Consider the following 21,786-nt stretch of genomic DNA (forward strand, 5'->3'; position numbering starts at 1 on the left):
TTTTACTTATGTTGCTATATATCAGTGGTTCTTCAACTTTTTCAGGTCAAGGACCTCCCAAAATGAGAAAAAAAAACATCTGAAAATGTTTTGTTCCAGGGACCCCCAAAGATTTGAGTTAAAATGTATTAAAAGAGTTTTCAAAAAAGAAAATAGCAGATCTACAAGCTCATAGCGCGGCACTCTGTGCCGTGCTATGAGCTTGTAGATCTGCTATTTTTGAATAGCCCAAAGAAATCTTAAAATTCCCCGTCTAAATGGGTTAAGGCACTTGAAGGAGAATCTCACAAGTGTGTCTTTTCCTGTGAATATACCCTCACACCAGCATGTTCTATATTTATTAAGACCAGTAAGGGTGCCTCCACACATAAGATGCAAGTTGGAAGTCTTGTTCTTTGACTAGAGCTATTTGTTTAAGTGAGGACAGAGGAAGTGTAGTTCTTTGACTAGTGCTATTTGTACAAGTGAGGACAGAGGAAGTGTAGTTCTTTGACTAGAGCTATTTGTATAAGTGAGGACCGAGGAAGTGTAGTTCTTTGACTAGTGCTATTTGTACAAGTTAGGACAGAGGAAGTGTAGTTCTTTGACTAGTGCTATTTGTACAAGTGAGGACGGAGGAATAAATAGCACTACTCAACATGAAAACATTATACATGTGCAATATTAAATATTAATATTATCCATATTATCGAGCAATATGAAAAAAAAAAGAGCCAAAATAGCCAAAAATAGCCGACCTACAAGCTCACAACGCCTCACAGCGCGACGTGTTGTGAGCTTGTAGATCGGCTATTTTTGGCAGAGAGATTTGGTGTTGACAGAAAAAAAGTGTACGTCCGTTTTTACTGAGAATAGAGGGTTTAAGTAGGCTACATGTGAATTACATCAATAATTATGAATGACAGATTCATATGGTAGAAGACTGCAATTTGTAACAATAAAGCACAGAGATGTTTAGTTTTTTGTAGCCCACGTTTGTATGTGAAACTGTAGAATTAATGAAAAAAACTATTTTTTTATTTTGGATAATAATTAAATGTATTCTGCTGTTCTTTATTATGCTCATTATACTATTATATTATCTTATCTTCATATAACTGGTCCTGTGGTGTGTTGTGTTGTGTTGTGTTGTGTTGTGTTGTGTTGTGTTGTGTTGTGTGTTGTGCTGTGTTGTGTTGTGTTGTGTTGTGTTGTGTTGTGTTGTGTGTTGTGCTGTGTTGTGTTGTGTTGTGTTGTGTTGTGTTGTGTTGTGTTGTGTTGTGTTGTGTTGTGTTGTGTTGTGTTTGTGCTGGAACGTCTGCCTTGCATTTCCCCTGTAAGAAAACTACAAGAGACAAACCCGCCCAGTGGAGAGAACACAGGACGTATCTGTCCTATTGGTTGGTGCCTATCACTTCCACGTCCACGGCCAAATACATATCTAAAAATGTTTTCTAAATCCTAACAGTGTGTTGCTATATCAGTGGTGCTCCAACTTTTCCATGTCAACGACCACCCAAAATTATATGTATTTGGCCGCGGACCCCCAGCTCAAAATATGTTGTTCCAGGGACCCCCAGAAGCACAGATCGGCGTTAAAACATATTTATATTAAAAGATTTGCACAAATCTTCCACGATTAAAAACAAAACAAAAAAGCAGATCTACAAGCTCATGATAGTACGGCACTCGGTGCCGCGCTATGAGCTTGTAGATCTTGTAGATCTACTGTTTTTGAACAGCCCAAGAAATATTAAAATTACACAGATGCGTTCCCGGTCTTGATGGATTAAAGAAGAAAATATTACGAATGTAATATATATATAAGAAAAGTAGCTTCTTAAGATTTAAAAGCTAAAACTCCTCAGTCGTTGCGTCTCGCCGGATATCACGTGGCAACGCGGAAGTCAAGACGTGTAGCAAAAACTACATTTCCGGCCCAAAAAACTACAAGATACGCTCTGGCCTGGGACACGGTAAAACAAAGACGGGGCATTGCGAAAATGCCTCCCCCTCAAAAATAAACAGCAACACGAAACAGCAGGCCTACATTATCTCCCAATGAGACTCATGTTACAGTAGATGATGCTTTAAATGTAAAACCGTTCACAAAGTCAAGAGGCAAGACCGCTTCATTAATCCCATAAACAGCCACATTCTAAAACTGGCTCTTAAAACAAAACATAACCGTTCTATTCCCCTCCGTGGGTTTCCAAAGATCAAAACCAACTTCATAATTACACAAACATGGAACATAATAATAATAATAATAATGAATTGCATTTATATGGCGCTTTTCTAAGTACTCAAACTTACTCAAAGCGCTTTACAATGGTTCATTCATTCATACAGGGGGGGGCATTGGGAGGTGGAGCGGCGAACAGTCGACGCCAGCGTCCCCACTTTTCCCACATTCACACACCAATGGTGGCAAGCTAGCGCCGACCGAATCATTGGAGGCAATGTAGGGTTCAGTGTCTTGCCCAAGGACACTTCGACATGTGGACAGGAGGAGTTGGGATTCGAACCGCCGACCCACGGATCAATGGACGACCTGCTCTACCTCCTGAGCCACAGCCGCCCTAGTACAGAACATCTAGAACATGGATCCGGACGTCTCTCTCTCTTCTCCTCTGCTTTATTACAACCTACCAGCATGGTAGCCCGCAGTTTACTGCCTCAATTACACCACAAAGGCTAACATGTAGCAGCGGACGATCGCCACCGTCTATGCCTCCTGTGCCTGGGACCCAACCACGCGTGGCTCGCCCTGAACAACCCAGGAGACGAGGACGCGCGTAAGCCCTGCGATGACTTCACAGTTTATCAGCTGGAGCATCGTCTTTCCAGAGCCAGAGGGCTGGCGGCCTCCAGCAGCAGCGGCGGCGCTCACCCCGACGCTAGCCTGGCCATGGGCTCCACGGTGTCGGTGTTGAGCGCAGGCCTTGGGTCCGCAGGACTACCGCGACAGGATGCCCCGAGGTCCAGCGGTGCCAGGAGGAAGGTCCGGAGCGAAGCTGCACCTGGGGCGTTATCTTCGGTGCCGGACCAGGCCACCCCAGCCGAGGCCAGTGGGCCATTGCTCGGCTGCTGTGTCCCTCCTTCCTCTCCCCCTTCTCTCTTCTCGCCTGGGGCGACACACCGACGCCAGAGGGCAGCTCGGACGGCGAGGACTTCGGGGGAGAGGACGCCTTCCGCGACGAGGAGGAGAACGAGTTCACCTCCCACCGGGCACAGGAGGTAACGATGGCCAGTCCAAGTCCTCCTGTGCCTGCAGCGATGAGGGCGGAGGCTCCTAGCCAGGCAAAGGAGCCTCTCGAGCCCGTCTCGGCCGTGCTGAAACGGGCAATCTCCAGATGCGGCCTGGAGCAGCCTTTGGAGGCCGTAAAAGTGTACCTCCACCTCCACCGCCTACTGTTAATAATAATAACAATAACAATTAACAATAATAATAATGGCATTTCAATGTTTTTCTCCATGTCTTTCCATTGCATTTTCAATATGTCTAACAACATCTACTCCCACCAACACTTTTTTCATCTCTCCAACACTGACATCTGCTGGAGATTTTTTGTGGGGATAAAAAAAAACAAGTTGCTGACAAGAAACCATTGACAAAACTAGTTAATACATATAACTGAACAAAATGGTCATTTTAAATACTTTTATTAAGATAAAATACATCTTACAAGGTACAAAATTATACAAATAGGTTATCTGTAAGGACAATGCTGTAGGTTGCAGTTTTAAGAAAACCATAAAAAGTTTAAAATGAAAGTCTCAGTCTCCCATGGTTGATATTGGTATTTGATTGAACCCACAGAGCCGATAGCAACATTCCCACTTAAAGCTAGAAACCTTACTTTAATGGGTAAAACATTCGAACCAATCTATATGGTATAGTATGTTACAATATAACTAGTACATGTGCAGTGGTTGGAGGTGTTCCCTTCTCTTCCATTGAGACATTTAGACCCTGGTGTTGGGTAGGACACCGACTGGTTACACAAGTAGCGCTGCCTGAAGGTCATAAGTGCAGTATCTCCCCTGGAATGCCTTCTTGGAATAACAGCAGGAATTGTCGTTCAAATCCTGGGTAGTACATTAAAGTTACACATTGCAGCTTTAATACCAAATGTTCTCCCGTATAGAACCACGGTAAACCTTCTATCAATGGCACCACTTTGTGCTCACCTATTGCTTCTGTTCTATTTTGTTTAGTTTTGTATTAGAGTAAGAACCATCACACATCTTTGGTTTGCAGGTAATACATTCACAATAGACACTTGAGTGGTTATTAATGTTATAGCAATGAATAGTTACGGACCATTTTAATAGTTTAGTGCCGTTTCCTGATGTTAGCACTATTTGTTCAGTGTTCAGTAATGAACTCTCCAGCACCCCCAGTTTCATTGATTAGACCAATAGGTTTGACATGAAGCTGTTCAGAAGTTAAGTGAGGCTTTGTGAGAAGCACCACTGTCAATGGACAATCACTGTTCAAGTTCATTAGCCGTAGTAGGCGAACATTGGTCGAAAATAGGCGATCTACAAGTTCACAAGTCTCGCGTTGTGACCGTGAGCTTGCAGATTTGCCATTTGCCATTTTCAGCAAAGGCATTTGGTGTAGAGGGGGAAAAAAGGAGGGGGACCTAGTATAGGCCCCTGGGGGACACCGGTCAACAAAGTATTGTATATAATAAGGTAAAGTGGTTAAAGTAAATGAGTTATGCCTTGCCCCATAACCAATCTTATTACAAAGTTGCATGATGTTGCGTAAACTTACAGGTCTTTTTATGAGATGAAAAAGACCTGTCTGTCGCCACGCCTAGTCGTGCGAAAAGTTAATTAGTTCTTCCTGTTTAATTAGTTCTTCATGGCGTTGCGTAACTCCTGTAAGTTCCAACGTTGCGCCTGGAACTTAAAGCCATTTTTATGACATAAGCCAAACCTCCAGTCCAGACCCCCTTGGGCCAATCAGTGGCTATGTTTACATGCAGAGAATTTCCTCAATCCTCAATTTCTTTTATTTACCTGTGCCCTGAATGCATCAATGTGTTGAAAGTACAGAATGTAGTCCTAACTTCTTCACGCGAGAAGTCCCGTTTAGCATTAACAATGAAAGGCTCCTGCCTCTCCTGTCAATTCTGAGTTATACTTGGTTTGCGCACAGGATATAGCTGATCTCCAAGCTCGCAACGTGTCGCGCTGTGACGCGTTGTGAGCTTGTAGAGCGGCTATTTTCGGTGCGCCACACATGATCACAAAGCCTTAAATGCCATGTTCCCACAAGTTCATGTAATGCTACTGTATCTAATGTGGCTCATTATATCTGCCGAACGGCTGCAGCCGGGGAAGTACGAACTCTTGTAGAAAAAAGGGGAAACGCCTTGGAAAGTTGATGCAAAAACTGGGCAAATGTATGACTGACATTAAAAAGGCCGTAAAGATGTCCCAAAATCCTGAAGCCAGTCAATCATTGCAGAGGCATATAGTACATCACAAGTCTTCATAAATCTGACTGTTTATGATGTGACTGGCCTGTCTTTCTCCCAAGCGCCTCTCCGCTGGCCCTGCAAAAAAAAGAAAAACCTCCTCAGAGGTCCGCCGTCGTCCGATACATCTGCAGCGAGGTCACCTCCACGTCCTGCACCTTGGCGTTCTGGGGGCGTCCCGTGGGGCTGTAGCCAGCCGAGCGTCCCATGGGACTAAAGCCCATGGTGGTGCGTCCCGTCTGGCCGAAACCCGACGATCTGGCCGCGGCGGGGCGGTGCAAGTAGCGGGCCGACGTCACCAGGTTCCCGTAGCCCCCCGTGTGCGAGAAGGCGTAGCCGGAGCGCCGGGAGCTGGTGCGACGCAGGCGGGCACGTCGGGGCGGAGGAGGCGGCGTGGCTTTGGCCTGACTGACTTTGAACATCACCTGGAATGTGGAGAGTTATGTGAGATATGCGTAAATATACCATTTGTAGCGCTCCCTTTTCGTACAAGAAAATAACCTCTCTTATATATGCAGGGCCACCATGTTGGCACTTTTTCTGATTTTAATTTGTCTAAGGAGTTCACATTACTTATGTTTTTACATTCATGGAATGTTTTTTTTTCATATTCAGAAAAAAATTATTGAGAATAATTGTAGAAAAATACAGGACCCATAAAAATGGGTCCGCTACCCAAAAATGGGTCCGGACCCCTGCTCTAGACCTGATTCCAAATGGACCATGTACCTCACATCCCAATAATATTATTGTGATGATATTGAATTGCGTCACTCAAACAAATATAGTTGTCGCACCCTATGTGAATGCACCTCAACAACAGGAAATGTACAGTCAAGACAATGTGGAAGTTCTTGATGATCTATGTAATCCACGCGTGTAATAATCTATTTGTTGCAGCTAAGGATTCAATTCTATCAGCAATAAGAGAAGTTTGCAGTTGATCGATATTTGCATTTGGCAAAAGGAGTAGTGTAGCGAGAGAAGTGCTGAGACTACAATTGGGCGCTCCTAAAGTCCCAACCTTGAATTCTTAATGAGATGGTCAATGTGTCCACACATTGGAAGAAAACAAAAACAAAAACCTGATATTGTCTCTGTCGGGTGGAAACCATACGTCCAAAACAGTATAACTTTTTTAATTCACTTACAAAAACACACAAAAAGTTAAAATATGGAGGTTTCTGCCCGACAGCAACAATATACCAAATGATTATCTAAGGGCGAATAGGCCTGTGGCACTGCATCTTTCTGTATGTATTACCTGACAGTGTCAGTTTAATAATCATTTCTGTCTATTCATGTTGAACAGGTTGTTGCTGTGCTCTCTGTCTGCATGTAAATCGCACGTTTTCTAACAAATGGATATTATAATAATACAATAATACAATATTTATATAAATAAATAAAGTATCCATGCTGTGATTGGCCAAAGGCCACACCTTGTCGTTGATGGTGGGACAGAGCTGGATCAACAGGAAGCGGTAGGTGACCACAGGAAGTATACACAGGATGGAGGTCAGGAGGATGGTCAGCCACATGTTGGGCTGGTTCAGAGAGTTCCTGGCTGTACCTGGAACCACACACGCACGCACACATACACACACGCACACACGCACGCACAAACACGTGCGCACGCACACATACGCACATGTTTACTTAGCAGACTTTTGGAAAATGTACATTGACTTACAGTACATTCATTCTGCATCTCCTAAACTTAACCCGAAACCTAACCCTTAACTTAACCCAATGAAATTCAGTAAAAAGTTAATTTGGGTACATCAACATTGTCCCCATTCAGACAACATTCCTAATAGGCCATATTTGGGGTAAATTATGTCCCCAAATATGGCCTATGTCAGTAATCCACACGCACGTACAGCAATTCTTGGAAATGGATTCCATGGAGATGCAGCACATTAGAAATACACCAGTTGCCTTCAGCACTTAAGTCATATTTTATACTTCTGTCACTTGAAAATAGTGAGTATAGCTGATATTTTTTCTTATTTATTTGCAACCATTTTCAAAATAGGGATGCTAGTGGTTGGTATAGAGTAAAAGCTCCTCACTCACCTATGAAGGGGAAGGACGAGGGGACGATGAGGTACATGCCATTGCTGTACATGGTGAAGGTGACAGCGAAGTACATGGCCAGACTGCCCACCACGAAGAACGTGTTGACCGCCGTCCAGTACGCCATGTCCAAACCTAGCTACACGCCCAGGATGAGGTGAGACAGGACCGAAACGGATAAGCATTATTCACCATGCACGACTTTCTATTGACGGGATTAGACTTGTTTTCATTGATTTTATTACTGTTGCTATGGTCTTTTTATGCTTCCACCGTGACAGCCGTGGCCGGAGGCATTATGTTTCCGTGATGTCTGCATGTACGTACACATCGTTGCTGTCGGGCAGAAACCTCTTATCTCCAAATTCAAACTTTTTGTGTTTTTTTGTACATTAACAACCTATACTTGATAATGCAACTACCGCGTCACACAAAAGTCTCAAAAGTAGCAGATTTACAAGCTCGAAACACGGCTCGAAACACGGCTCGAAACGCGGCTCGAAGCGACGCGTTTCGAGCTTGTAGATCTGCTACTCTTGCTATTTTTAAATTTGCATCCTGAAAAATAACTTTTTTGGAGGTTTCCACCCAACAGAGACTACATGTACATAATGTACGTGATTCCATCCCAAACCTTACTTATAGAGGTCAACCTATACTACCCAAAAGAACGGATCTCTGTCAGCAAGCGATTTTCACTTCCTAAAAAGTGGATACCTGAGAATCCATGTGACTGGGAAACAGTGACATCTGGTGGATAGTACAGCGGGTTAACTCCTGTTTTTGAGCAAATCGTGCACTTTTTGTAAGAAGCGTGAAATTTTCAGCATAATTAGTAAATAATATAACATTAATTTTCAGAAGGGGAGGGAAGTCAGATTTGACCTCTGAGGACCGTGAGAGGTCAAATCCAAAATGGCCGCTAGTCCAACTTAAGTTTGGAACCAAACACAGTAGAAAAATGTTTAAAGTATCATTTCCGAATAAATAGGGGATGCCTTTTCATTGGGTGATGCTTTCGAGATCACCAGATTTCAAGGAAATGCATTTAGGTTGAGGTCAAGGTAAAAATATGCCCAAAAACAAACAAAAAAAAGATTTCCTCAGAGTCAACAAATGGCAGTGGAACAGACACTGGTCTATTTTATAAGCCACACCCGATGACACACCAGATGGGGTTCAGACAATTCTGTGACAATCATGCTTGTTAGGTAGAGAGCAATCAAGGGGCCTTTTCAATCCAATAACATGGCTGCCATAGGATTGTCTGATCCCCATCAGGTGTGTCATTGTTGGTGTCGCCTATAAGAGACCAGAGTTTCTTACACTGCCATGTGTTGATTCTGAGGAAGGCCAACAGTACGAAACGTTACTCAAATACTAAATCGCTACATAAAGAGCCAGAGTGGGCAACGCTTTTTTCTTCCTAAGTTTGTTCCTGAGTGTAACACATCCTGACACCCAAGCTGCAAACTGCAGTCCAAACGGGTGTTATTCCCTTCTCCTGTCGTCTCCTGGTAATTTCATCGCAACTATGTCAAAGCGTCACAACCTGAACGACCCTACCCAGTGCTTTACATCCAAGCAATCCAAGCCACCCACTACTACTAACTGGGACATGTGTGTCCTCTGTCAAAAAGTAACAGATGAACCATTACAGTGTCCACTAAGACATTCCTCTAGCAGAGGGCAAGGAACTTTATGCAACCAATGGGAGTGGAGTCGTCTGTTCTCCTGCTGATTCAAACTTGGCCTGCCTTGCCCCATGTTCGCAAGAGGAGGCTGACACTCGTCTGCTTCTGCATGTGGCAGATGCTGTGCAAAAGGGGTGTAAGAAGGTGACTATACGTACGGTTGATACTGATGTGGTAGTACTGGCTGTGGCTTCATTCAGTAAGATAGGTCCTGATGAGCTGTGGGTTGCCTTTGGTGTTGGATCAAGCTTTCGGTACATAGCTGTTTATGAAATGGTTGCCACAATGACTCCAACACAGCGTCTGACTCTCCCAGTCTTTCACGCTTTCACCGGGTGTGACACTGTATCTGCGTTCGCTGGCAGAGGAAAGAAGACAGACTGGGAAACTTTTAGGTCATTCCCAGAGGTGAATGAGGCTTTCAGTGAACTCCTACACATGCCAAGTGAGGTCAGTGAAGGATCAATGTTCCTGCTAGAGCGATTTGTGGTGCTCATGTATGACCGAACCAGTGAGTGCACGGAAGTGAATGATGCCAGGAAACAGCTCTTCACACAGAAGTCAAGAACACTAGAGAGCATTCTTCCAACCCAGGCAGCACTCAAGCAACACATCAAGCGCACTTGCGACCAGGCAAACTGTTGGAACCAGGCATTGGTACTGGAACCAGAGATGCCAGAGCCATCTGAATGGGGCTGGACAAAAGAAACAACTGGGTGGCAACCATTTTGGACCACTCTCTCTGAAGCATCCAAATCGTGGCATGAATTAATCCGCTGTCGCTGCCCCAAAGGGTGTACTGGACGATGCAAGTGTGCCAAAGCTGCACTCAAATGTACTGCACTGTGCCTCTGTTCTGGAGACTGTTAAGTTGTTGTTTTTTTGTCTTGTTTTTCTCTTTCTGTACGCAAGATGTGACAATAAAGAAGCCTTGAACCTTGGGTCATTTACTATTAATGTATTAATATAGACTACCACCATGGGTTTATTCTGTTTATTTGTTTTGTATTATTCACATTGTCACAAATTGGAAGAACAGTTTCACTATATTGCAGTATAACCCAGTGTCCAAGCTAAAATATACTTATTACTATGTAATTTGACCTTGACCTTGATTTAATGTATGTCCTTGGGTTCTAGCAATCTCCAAAGTATCATCAAATGAATGGGCAACCCCAACTTAGTTGGAAAGAACGCCTTGAATGTTTTTTTTTAAGTATTTAGACATTCAGACCCTGTAAAAGGGCGGCCATCTTGGATTTGACCCCTCAGAGGTCAAATTTGACTTCCTTCCCCTTCTGAAAATGTATGTTATATTATTTACTAATTATGCTGAAAGTTTCAGCCTTCTTACAAAAAGTGCACAATCGTATTGCTATTCCGCTCTACTAGAACTTTTTTTTGCCATAACATACCTCAACCAAATGGTAGAAAGGGCTCAATCAGGTTGAGTTAAGTTCAGCAATGTTTTCAATGAGACTTAGTGACTTAAAATGTGCTCTACCAATTGGTTGCGCAGACTGTTAAAGGGTTAAGAGAACATGAGGCACAATTATGTTTTCTCATTCCTTTATTGATATTGTGACATTCCATTCAAACCAAGCAAATTAAAGGCAAAATCTAACATCTGAACTTCAAACCATTCATGGTCAGGGGCTGCAGATCCCAGGGGGGAAGGAGGGGACATGTCTGACATGTTCCTCCAATAAAATATTTAGAAATAAATGATATAATTTAAAATATATATTTACAAGAAAGTGATTCCACTTTTGAAATCATTCTCCCATACAGTAAACACAATACTTTTTGAAGGGTTAGCTTTTGCCACCCGTGTGTCCTGATCATCAACTACTGCCAAATTAATGAATCCACAAGCTTCATCATCATCATCATCATCATCATCACCATCATCATCATCATCATCATCATCTTCATCACTTGTCCACAGAGCTGTTAACTAGTTCAATGAGTGAAGTTCAGTCAATATGAACGGATAGAAACAGTGGAGCTGAAAAAACGGAAATATAAATAATACTGACCAAGGAATATTTAAACTGTCAGAATTAGACACATATTTTGTTCTTTACTTTCGTAAAGTTTGCACAACCTTTCTGTTATTGTTGACTCTCATCATGTCACTGTCACACCCTGAGCGCTCATTCTCCTAATTAACATAATTACAATTAATAATTAAAACCTCATGGGACGATGGGACAGGATAGACTGAATGTATGGATCATGTATTACATTGAAGTTTATACATATAGGACACATTTAGGACACTTCACCATGTGTCCTTCAATTAGTGTTGAGTAATTAATTATTATTTATGAACTGACAGGAAGCCCTGTCCAGTTTTCTAAGCATTTTATATATCGATCATTTACAGTAGATATTGATAATAAACGGAAGGTATTGATTACTGGATGTATTGATCATTAGTCAAATCAGGATCCAAAAATAAGAACTGAACTCTGTGTTGGTGATATTATTGATGAGAATGTTCCTTGTTTGTGCCCCCCCACCCCAAGTTGTAATGAGATCTGCTCCCCTGCTCATATGAATGATTACATATAACTCATTACTTAATATAAATGATTGCATGTCATCAGTGTTTCACATTAACGTCATAGACTGTGGCAGTCCACCATTGTCACCTCAGACCACCCTAGAGGACCAGGTCCACCCATCATCTCAGACCACCCTAGAGGGTTTAGGTCCACCCATCACCTCAGACCACCCTAGAGGGCCTAGGTCCACCCATCACCTCAGACCACCCTAGAGGTGTCTAGGTCCACCCATCACCTCAGACCACCCTAGAGGACCAGGTCCACCCATAACCCCAGACCACCCTAGAGCAGTGGTTCTCAACCAGTGGTCCGGGGACCACCAGTGGTCCTTGGAGGGGTACCAGGGGGTCCCCAGCTAAATTAGTTGACATAGCATCACAATCATTGAAACACTTAGCTTTGGCTATTCAAATATAGCAGATATAAAAGCTCATAGCGCGGCAGCGCTCATGAGCTTGTAGATTTGCTATTTTTTTTTATCTTGAAAAAGTGTGCATATCTTTAAATGCATATATATTTTTTTAACTAAAATCTTTTCTTCTGGGGGTCCCTGCACAAAACATTTTCAGATGGGGGTCCGTGGCCAAATGTATAACAATCTAGGGGTCCTTGGCATGAAAAAGGTTGAAAACCACTGCCCTAGAGGATCAGGTCCACCCATCACAGGGAAACAGTGATGTCATGATGATCGTAACACATTAATTATCACACATTACAAATGATTACATAATAAATGACTTATGGTCAATTATATAAATAAAAAAAAGCGCCTAAACCCTGACCTTTAACCTCACAGAAACTATGCCTATATACTTAAAGGGATACTTCACTTTCGGGTCGGGGAAACATTTAAAAAAAATATTAAAAATAAATGAAAGAAGTTATGGCAAAATAAAGGCCCCCTCACACATTAGTAGGACACTCTAATGCGTGAGGGGGCCATGAAAATTCCATTACTTTTTTCATTTATTTTTAATATTTTTTTTAAATGTTTCCCCGGCCCTAAAGTGAAGTATCCCTTTAACCTTAACCTTAATCTCACCTCAAAACCACATCAACCTTTGCGAAACACCGGGAAAAGAAAGTAATTATCGTTAGCCTTGGCTAGCCATTTAGTATTTTCAATTGTTTAAAGGACACATTAGTGAAAAAGGTTGATGATGTCATCATCGTGCTGCTTTTATGAGTATTTAAAAGCTGAATGGACACACATGTATTTCCTCCTCTCTCCACCAGGGAGCAGCGATGACTCTCTGCTTCTCTGAAAACACACCCAGGTGTTCTGTGAAAAGACAAAAAAACAATAAGAATCTGAATTTATTAACTGTATGACCATGTTAACAGAATAACCTTCCCTTATAATAGTAAATGAATCATTCCCAAATTATTGTCTCCGCCAGGCCGAAAGGCATGGCGAGAGAGTATGTTTTCGCCCCTGTCCGTCCGTCCGTCCGTCCGTCCGTCCGTCCGTCCGTCCGTCCGTCCGTCCGTCCGTGTGTCCTGTCCGTGTGTCCTGGCTGTCTGTGTGTTAGCAGCTAATCTCTGGCACCGTTGTCTGATTGCCGTGAAAGACCTAAGAATAAATGGCACCCTTTTCACATTGGCCTATTATAGCGCCACAATAACGTACCTGACCTGGCGGAGACCTGTGCTCCGAGGAGCACTTTTTCTAGTTATTAATGTGTCATTGATAACTTGTTAAATGTTTGTTAATGGTTAATGATTTAATGATTTAAAACTATGCTATAAATGGATAATAGATCATGAACAAGTTATTAATAAACTACTTGAAAACCTAACCTCCCAGCACCCTCCCTGCAACTACAGTAACCATCAAAGTAGAAACAACTCAGTCCATTCAAACAACATTTGACCAATTATTTGTCAATAGTGTATCTTAGTAGGAAGGGCAGCTCAGTTGGTAGAACACTCTCCTTTGGACGACAAGGTTCTGTCTTTGATCCTGCTAGTGATGGAATGATCAGTGTTTTAAATGTACTGAATCATTGGGGTTGGGTACAGTTCACTGAAATGTTGTGTTCAACCAAGAGGACCCCCCCCCCCCCCCCATCTGATCACATTGTCATCAGTGATACAACAAATCATTTGATTATTAAATTTGATTTTTAGATTCATTATCAAATTAAGCAGAAGACACATGATAATGTGAATTCGCGCGACCGGGATGGTTTACCAGGCTAGTTGTTTCACTTCTTACACAAGCATGTTGTTTTGTGTGTGTTTTCTAGTTTTATACACTTTTATACATAAAAAAAAAAGAAAAAAGTTCAGTAATTAGAAAGAGGAAGTGAACCTGGGTGTGTGGGAGGAGTCTAAAGACCCTCATTGGTTGTCGGCACCAGAATACGACCTGATAGAAGAAGAAGAGAGACAGAAATACACACAAGTAAGACGCGCGAACGCTGGAAGCGAACGCAGCTCGAAAATATTGTGTATTTACGGACTTGTAATCCGTCTTATTTCACCGTGATGGGGAGAGAACATTGACTTCGCAATGACACACATGAATCCTATGTACTGTATTGTGTGTATTACTCCATCAAATGCATAAATGTACACAACACAATAACATAATAACACAACAACATTAGGGTTCAGTCATCAGAACTAATGTGAATATTTGACTCTTATTTAGGACTAAATGTAACACTGATGTATTAAAGCTAAATGTGACAACATAGAACACACTTTGACCTCTAGGTCGTCTAGAGAATGCACTTAAATGTACTTAAGACTTCTGGTGATTAGTAGCGTTGTTCCGTACCTATGTTGAATGCACTTATTGTAAGTCGCTTTGGATAAAAGTGTCTGCTAAATGACTGTAATGTAATGTAATGTAATGTCTAAACTGGTCTAAACCGGTTAAGGTTCTAAACCAATTTAAACCAGTTTAGGTTGTGGCTTTACTTGTTTGTTTGTTTGTTTGTTTGTTTGTTTGTTTGTTTGTTTGTTTGTTTGTTTGTTTGCATTTCTGTGAGGGTTCCACATGTCATGATTTCCTCTGTTGATCTGACCTCATTTCTTCCACTATTAGTATAATAATGAATGAAACATGTTATTTAAACATGTTAATTAAACATGTTAATTAAACATGCTAATCACCTCGTTTCTTCCACTGGAAGTAGATGAATCCAGACAGGAACAAGACCAGACCCAGAACCAGACCTGATGCTCCCATGGCCACCTTGTTCTTCACTGACTCTGGCATGGAGTCATCTGACAATACAAACATTATATCATATATCATATCATATCATATCATATCATATTATTACAGTAGATTAAAACATCTTGTTCTTCACAGACTCTGACATGGAGTCATCTGACAATAAGCTACAACAACCAAACACAATAAACAATAAAGAGACGACATAGTCATTGTGAGTCTGTTCAGTAATAATAAGTCCAACCCTATTGGTCCAGTCTATGAGGAGTTTGTCCCCTGATGTGACATGTCCTTCTTAGAGCTAAATACATCCAAAACAAAGGATATGATGATAGATTTTAGAAAACATGAATCAACCTTTTACTATGATGATTATAAACCAGGCTGTGGAATGTGCAGAAAGTACCTTGGGACAGAGTCATAGACTCAGAACTGTGAGGCAGTTTGTAAAAAAGAACATCACCGCTTGTTCTGTCTTAGAAAACGGTCTTCTTTTCACATTGATGAAACCATGATGACTCTTTGATCTGCTTTTATCAAATCAATCTGGTCTTTTATCAGCTTTATCAAATCAATCTGGTCTTTAAACTGCTTTTATCAAATCAATAAGCTCATAGCGCGACACCGAGTGCCGCGCTATGAGCTTGTAGATCTGCTATTTTTGAAAAATCTTGAACATTTGCGCAAATGTTTGAATATAATTTATAAATGTATTTTTTTAAACAACATTTTTAACTCAAACATTTTCTTCTGGGGGGGGTACCTGGAACAACATATTTTGATGGGGATCAGTGGCCAAAAACATATCAATTTGGGGGTCCTTGACAAGAAAATGTTTTAGCACCACTGATTTTTTCAGAAAAATGAAGACATATGTTGAGAGACATTTGACAGTTACAAATGTTTGCTTAAAAAATATATGTATTCAAAGATTTGCACAAATGTTCGCAATTTAAAAAAAATAGCAGATCTACAAGCTTTTATATCTGCTATTTTGACAGTAGATTACACTAGATTACAGTAACTGACCCCAGTCCATCTTGATAGGTGCGGTCAGGCTGGGATGTTCCACCATGCATGTGATCTTCTCTCCTGATCTGTAATACAAACACAATCACAAACACAAACACACACACACACACACACACACACACACACACACACACACACACACACACACACACACACACACACACACCAACAAATTCTCTGGTATAGCTGATATTTTTTCGTATTTATTTGCAACCATTTTCAAAATAGGGATGCTAGTGGTTGGTATAGAGTAAAAGCTCCTCACTCACCTATGAAGGGGAAGGACGAGGGGACGATGAGGTACATGCCATTGCTGTACATGGTGAAGGTGACAGCGAAGTACATGGCCAGACTGCCCACCACGAAGAACGTGTTGACCGCCGTCCAGTACGCCATGTCCAAACCCAACTACACGCCCAGGATGAGGTGAGACAGGACCGAAACGGATAAGCATTAATCACCATGCACAACTTTCTATCGACGGGATTAGACTTGTTTTCATTGATTTTATTACTGTTGCTATGGTCTTTTTATGCTTCCACCGTGACAGCCGTGGCCTGAGGCATTATGTTTCCGCGATGTCTGCATGTACGTACACATCGTTGCTGTCGGGCAGAAACCTCTTATCTCCAAATTCGAACTTTTTGTGTTTTTTTGTACATTAACAACCTATACTTGATAATGCAACTACCGCGTCACACAAAACTCTCAAAAGTAGCAGATTTACAAGCTCGAAACACGGCTCGAAACGCGGCTCGAAACGCGGCTCGAAGCGACGCGCTTCGAGCTTGTAGATCTGCTACTCTTGCTATTTTTAAATTTGCATCCTGAAAAATAACTTTTTTGGAGGTTTCCACCAGGGAAATAAATAGGGGATGCCTTTTCATTGGGTGATACTTTCGAGATCACCAGATTTCAAGGAAATGCATTTAGGTTGAGGTCAAGGTAAAAATGTGCCCCCCAAAAAAAAAAAAAAAGATTTCCTCAGAGTCAACAAATGGCAGTGGAACAGACACTGGTCTATTATATAAGCGACACCTACAATGACACACCTGATGGGGTTCAGACAATTCTGTGACAATCATGCTTGTTAGGGAGAGAGCAATCAAGGGGCCTTTTCAATCCAATAACATGGCTGCCATAGGATTGTCTGATCCCCATCAGGTGTGTCATTGTTGGTGTCGCCTATAAGAGACCAGAGTTTCTTACACTGCCATGTGTTGATTCTGAGGAAGGCCAACAGTACGAAACGTTACTCAAATACTACATCGCTACATAAAGAGCCAGAGTGGGCAACGCTTTTTTCTTCATAATGTTCCTGAGTGTAACACATCCTGACACCCAAGCTGCAAACTGCAGTCCAAACGGGTGTTATTCCCTTCTCCTGTCGTCTCCTGGCAATTTCATCGCAACTATGTCAAAGCGTCACAACCTGAACGACCCTACCCAGTGCTTTACATCCAAGCAATCCAAGCCACCCACTACTACTAACTGGGACATGTGTGTCCTCTGTCAAAAAGTAACAGATGAACCATTACAGTGTCCACTAAGACATTCCTCTAGCAGAGGGCAAGGAACTTTATGCAACCACTGGGAGTGGAGTCCTCTGTTCTCCTGCTGATTCAAACTTGGCCTGCCTTGCCCCATGTTCGCAAGAGGAGGCTGACACTCGTCTGCTTCTGCATGTGGCAGATGCTGTGCAAAAGGGGTGTAAGAAGGTGACTATACGTACGGTTGATACTGATGTGGTAGTACTGGCTGTGGCTTCATTCAGTAAGATAGGTCCTGATGAGCTGTGGGTTGCCTTTGGTGTTGGATCAAGCTTTCGGTACATAGCTGTTTATGAAATGGTTGCCACAATGACTCCAACACAGCGTCTGACTCTCCCAGTCTTTCACGCTTTCACCGGGTGTGACACTGTATCTGTGTTCGCTGGCAGAGGAAAGAAGACAGACTGGGAAACTTGGAAGTCATTCCCAGAGGTGAATGAGGCTTTCAGTGAACTCCTACACATGCCAAGTGAGGTCAGTGAAGGATCAATTTTCCTGCTAGAGCGATTTGTGGTGCTCATGTATGACCGAACCAGTGAGTGCACGGAATTGAATGATGCCAGGAAACAGCTCTTCACACAGAAGTCAAGAACACTAGAGAGCATTCTTCCAACCCAGGCAGCACTCAAGCAACACATCAAGCGCACTTGCGACCAGGCAAACTGTTGGAACCAGGCATTGGTACTGGAACCAGAGATGCCAGAGCCATCTGAATGGGGCTGGACAAAAGAAACAACTGGGTGGCAACCATTTTGGACCACTCTCTCTGAAGCATCCAAATCGTGGCATAAATTAATCCGCTGTCGCTGCACCAAAGGGTGTACTGGACGATGCAAGTGTGCCAAAGCTGCATTCAAATGTACTGCACCGTGCCTCTGTTCTGGAGACTGTTAAGTTGTTGTTGTTTTTTGTCTTGTTTTTCTCTTTCTGTACGCAAGATGTGACAATAAAGAAGCCTTGAACCTTGAGTCATTTACTATTAATGTATTAATATAGACTACCACCATGGGTTTATTCTGTTTATTTGTTTTGTATTATTCACATTGTCACAAAATGGAAGAACAGTTTCACTATATTGCAGTATAACCCAGTGTCCAAGCTAAAATAAACGTATTACTATGTAATTTGACCTCGACCTTGATTTAATGTATGTCCTTGGGTTCTAGCAATCTCCAAAGTATCATCAAATGAATGGGCAACCCCAACTTAGTTGGAAAGAACGCCTTGAATGTTTTTTTTTAAGTATTTAGACATTCAGACCCTGTAAACGGGCGGCCATCTTGGATTTGACCCCTCAGAGGTCAAATTTGACTTCCCTCCCCTTCTGAAAATGTATGTTATATTATTTACTAATTATGCTGAAAGTTTCAGCCTTCTTACAAAAAGTGCACAATCGTATTGCTATTCCGCTCTACTAGGACCTTTTTTTGCCATAACATACCTCAACCAAATGGTAGAAAGGGCTCAATCAGGTTGAGTTAAGTTCAGCAATGTTTTCAATGAGACTTAGTGACTTAAAATGTGCTCTACCAATTGGTTGCGCAGACTGTTAAAGGAGAACATGAGGCACAATTATGTTTTCTCATTCCTTTATTGATATTGTGACATTCCATTCAAACCAAGCAAATTAAAGCCAAAATCTAACATCTGAACTTCAAACCATTCATGATCAGGGGCTGCAGATCCCAGGGGGGAAGGAGGGACATGTCTGACATGTTCCTCCAATAAAATATTTAGAAATAAATGATATAATTTAAAATATATATTTACAAGAAAGTGATTACACTTTTGAAATCATTCTCCCATACAGTAAACACAAGCTTTAGCTTTTGCCACCCGTGTGTTCTGATCAACAACTACTGCCAAATAAATGAATCCACAAGCTTCATCATCATCATCATCAACATCATCATTTTCATCACTTGTCCACAGAGCTGTTAACTAGTTCAATGAGTGAAGTTCAGCCAATATGAACGGATAGAAACACAACAGTGGAGCTGAAAAACGGAAATATAAATAATACTGACCAAGGAATATCTAAACTGTCAGAATTAGACACATATTTTGTTCTTTACTTTAGTCAAGTTTGCACGACCTTTCTGTTATTGTTGACTCTCATCATGTCACTGTCACACCCTAAGCGCTCATTCTCCTAATTAACATAATTACAATTAATAATTAAAACCTCATGGGACGATGGGACAGGATAGACTGAATGTATGGATCATGTATTACATTGAAGTTTATACATATAGGACACATTTAGGACACTTCACCATGTGTCCTTCAATTAGTGTTGAGTAATTAATTATTATTTATGAACTGACAGGAAGCCCTGTCCAGTTTTCTAAGCATTTTAGATATCGATCATTTACAGTAGATATTGATAATAAACGGAAGGTATTGATTACTGGATGTATTGATCATTAGTCAAATCAGGATCCAAAAATAAGAACTGAACTCTGTGTTGGTGATATTATTGATGTTCCTTGTTTGTGCCCCCCCACCCCAAGTTGTAATGAGATCTGCTCCCCTGCTCATATGAATGATTACAGTACATATAACTCATTACTTAATATAAATTATTGCATGTCATCAGTGTTTCACATTAATGTCATAGACTGTGGCAGTCCACCATTGTCACCTCAGACCACCCTAGAGGACCAGGTCCACCCATCATCTCAGACCACCCTAGAGGGTTTAGGTCCACCCATCACCTCAGACCACCCTAGAGGACCAGGTCCACCCATCACCTCAGACCACCCTAGAGGTGTCTAGGTCCACCCATCACCTCAGACCACCCTAGAGGTGTCTAGGTCCACCCATCACCTCAGACCACCCTAGAGGTGTCTAGGTCCACCCATCACCTCAGACCACCCTAGAGGTGTCTAGGTCCACCCATCACCTCAGACCGCCCTAGAGGACCAGGTCCACCCATCACCTCAGACCACCCTAGAGGGCCTAGGTCCACCCATCACCTCAGACCACCCTAGAAGTGTATAGGTCCACCCATCACCTCAGACCACCCTAGAGGTGTATAGGTCCACCCATCACCTCAGACCACCCTAGAGGTGTCTAGGTCCACACATCACCTCAGACCGCCCTAGAGGACCAGGTCCACCCATAACCCCAGACCACCCTAGAGCAGTGGTTCTCAACCAGTGGTCCGGGGACCACCAGTGGTCCTTGGAGGGGTACCAGGGGGTCCCCAGCTAAATTAGCTAACATAGCATCACAATCATTGAAACACTTAGCTTTGGCTATTCAAAAATAGCAGATATACAAGCTCATAGCGCGGCAGCGCTCATGAGCTTGTAGATTTGCAAAATTTTTTTTATCTTGAAAAAGTGTGCATATCTTTAAATGCATATATATTTTTTTAACTCAAATCTTTGCTTCTGGGGGTCCCTGCACAAAACATTTTCAGATGGGGGTCCGCGGCCAAATGTATATCAATCTAGGGGTCCTTGGCATGAAAAAGGTTGAACACCACTGCCCTAGAGGATCAGGTCCACCCATCACAGGGAAACAGTGATGTCATGATGATCGTAACACATTAATTATCACACATTACAAATGATTACATAATAAATGACTTATGGTCAATTATAAAATAATAAAACCTTTTTCACAAACCTGGTTGACTGACTTCCAATCAGATTATGAAAAACTCTGATTGTGTGTGTGATCATTTATTTAATGTTTCAATATAGTGTACTGTAGAACTGAATTATTATGTTTGTGTTTTCTGACAACAGAAACTGTACAAAGTAATTTGATGAACCGCCCACACTAATTGTGACTCCCTCTTCCTTTGGTGTGGCGCCCAGGTGGCTTCTTTAACCTCACAGAAACTATGCCTATAAACTTAACCTTAACCTTAATCTCACCTCAAAACCACATCAACCTTTGCGAAACACCGGGAAAAGACAGTAATTATCGTTAGCCTTGGCTAGCCATTTAGCATTTTCAATTGTTTAAAGGACACATTAGTGAAAAAGGTTGATGATGTCATCATCGTGCTGCTGTTATGAGTATTTAAAAGCTGAATGGACACACATATATTTCCTCCTCTCTCCACCAGGGAGCAGCGATGACTCTCTGCTTCTCTGAAAACACACCCAGGTGTTCTGTGAAAAGACAAAAAAACAATAAGAATCTGAATGTATTAACTGTATGACCATGTTAACAGAATAACCT

At 42.0% G+C, this 21,786-nt stretch overlaps 2 protein-coding genes across 3 annotated transcripts in view; both read right to left on the bottom strand.

Annotated features, from left to right (window-relative positions):
- LOC308087950 (H-2 class II histocompatibility antigen, E-S beta chain-like) overlaps positions 1 to 21,786 on the bottom strand; it is an 88,148-nt gene that overhangs the window by 54,743 nt on the left and 11,619 nt on the right. Inside the window, exon 9 of one of the 2 annotated variants that reach the window (XM_080432208.1) lies at positions 20,411 to 21,716. The exons of the other annotated variant lie outside the window; for it this stretch is intronic. The gene's annotated coding sequence lies outside the window, so the exon portion shown is untranslated. Of the gene's footprint in view, positions 1 to 20,410; positions 21,717 to 21,786 lie in introns of those variants that run through there. 2 annotated transcript variants of the gene reach the window in all.
- Positions 5,576 to 16,432, bottom strand: LOC308088237 (phospholipid-transporting ATPase ID-like; the record flags this gene model as incomplete). The annotated part of the gene is made up of 4 exons (XM_080432643.1): positions 5,576 to 5,899; positions 6,917 to 7,047; positions 7,554 to 7,688; positions 16,306 to 16,432. The coding sequence occupies 4 exons, from the start codon at positions 16,430 to 16,432 to the stop codon at positions 5,576 to 5,578; spliced, it is 717 nt and encodes a 238-aa protein (XP_080288769.1).

This window comes from Gymnoscopelus braueri (genome assembly GCF_963280865.1).
Source record: "Gymnoscopelus braueri genome assembly, chromosome: 7".
NCBI lineage: Eukaryota > Metazoa > Chordata > Actinopteri > Myctophiformes > Myctophidae > Gymnoscopelus > Gymnoscopelus braueri.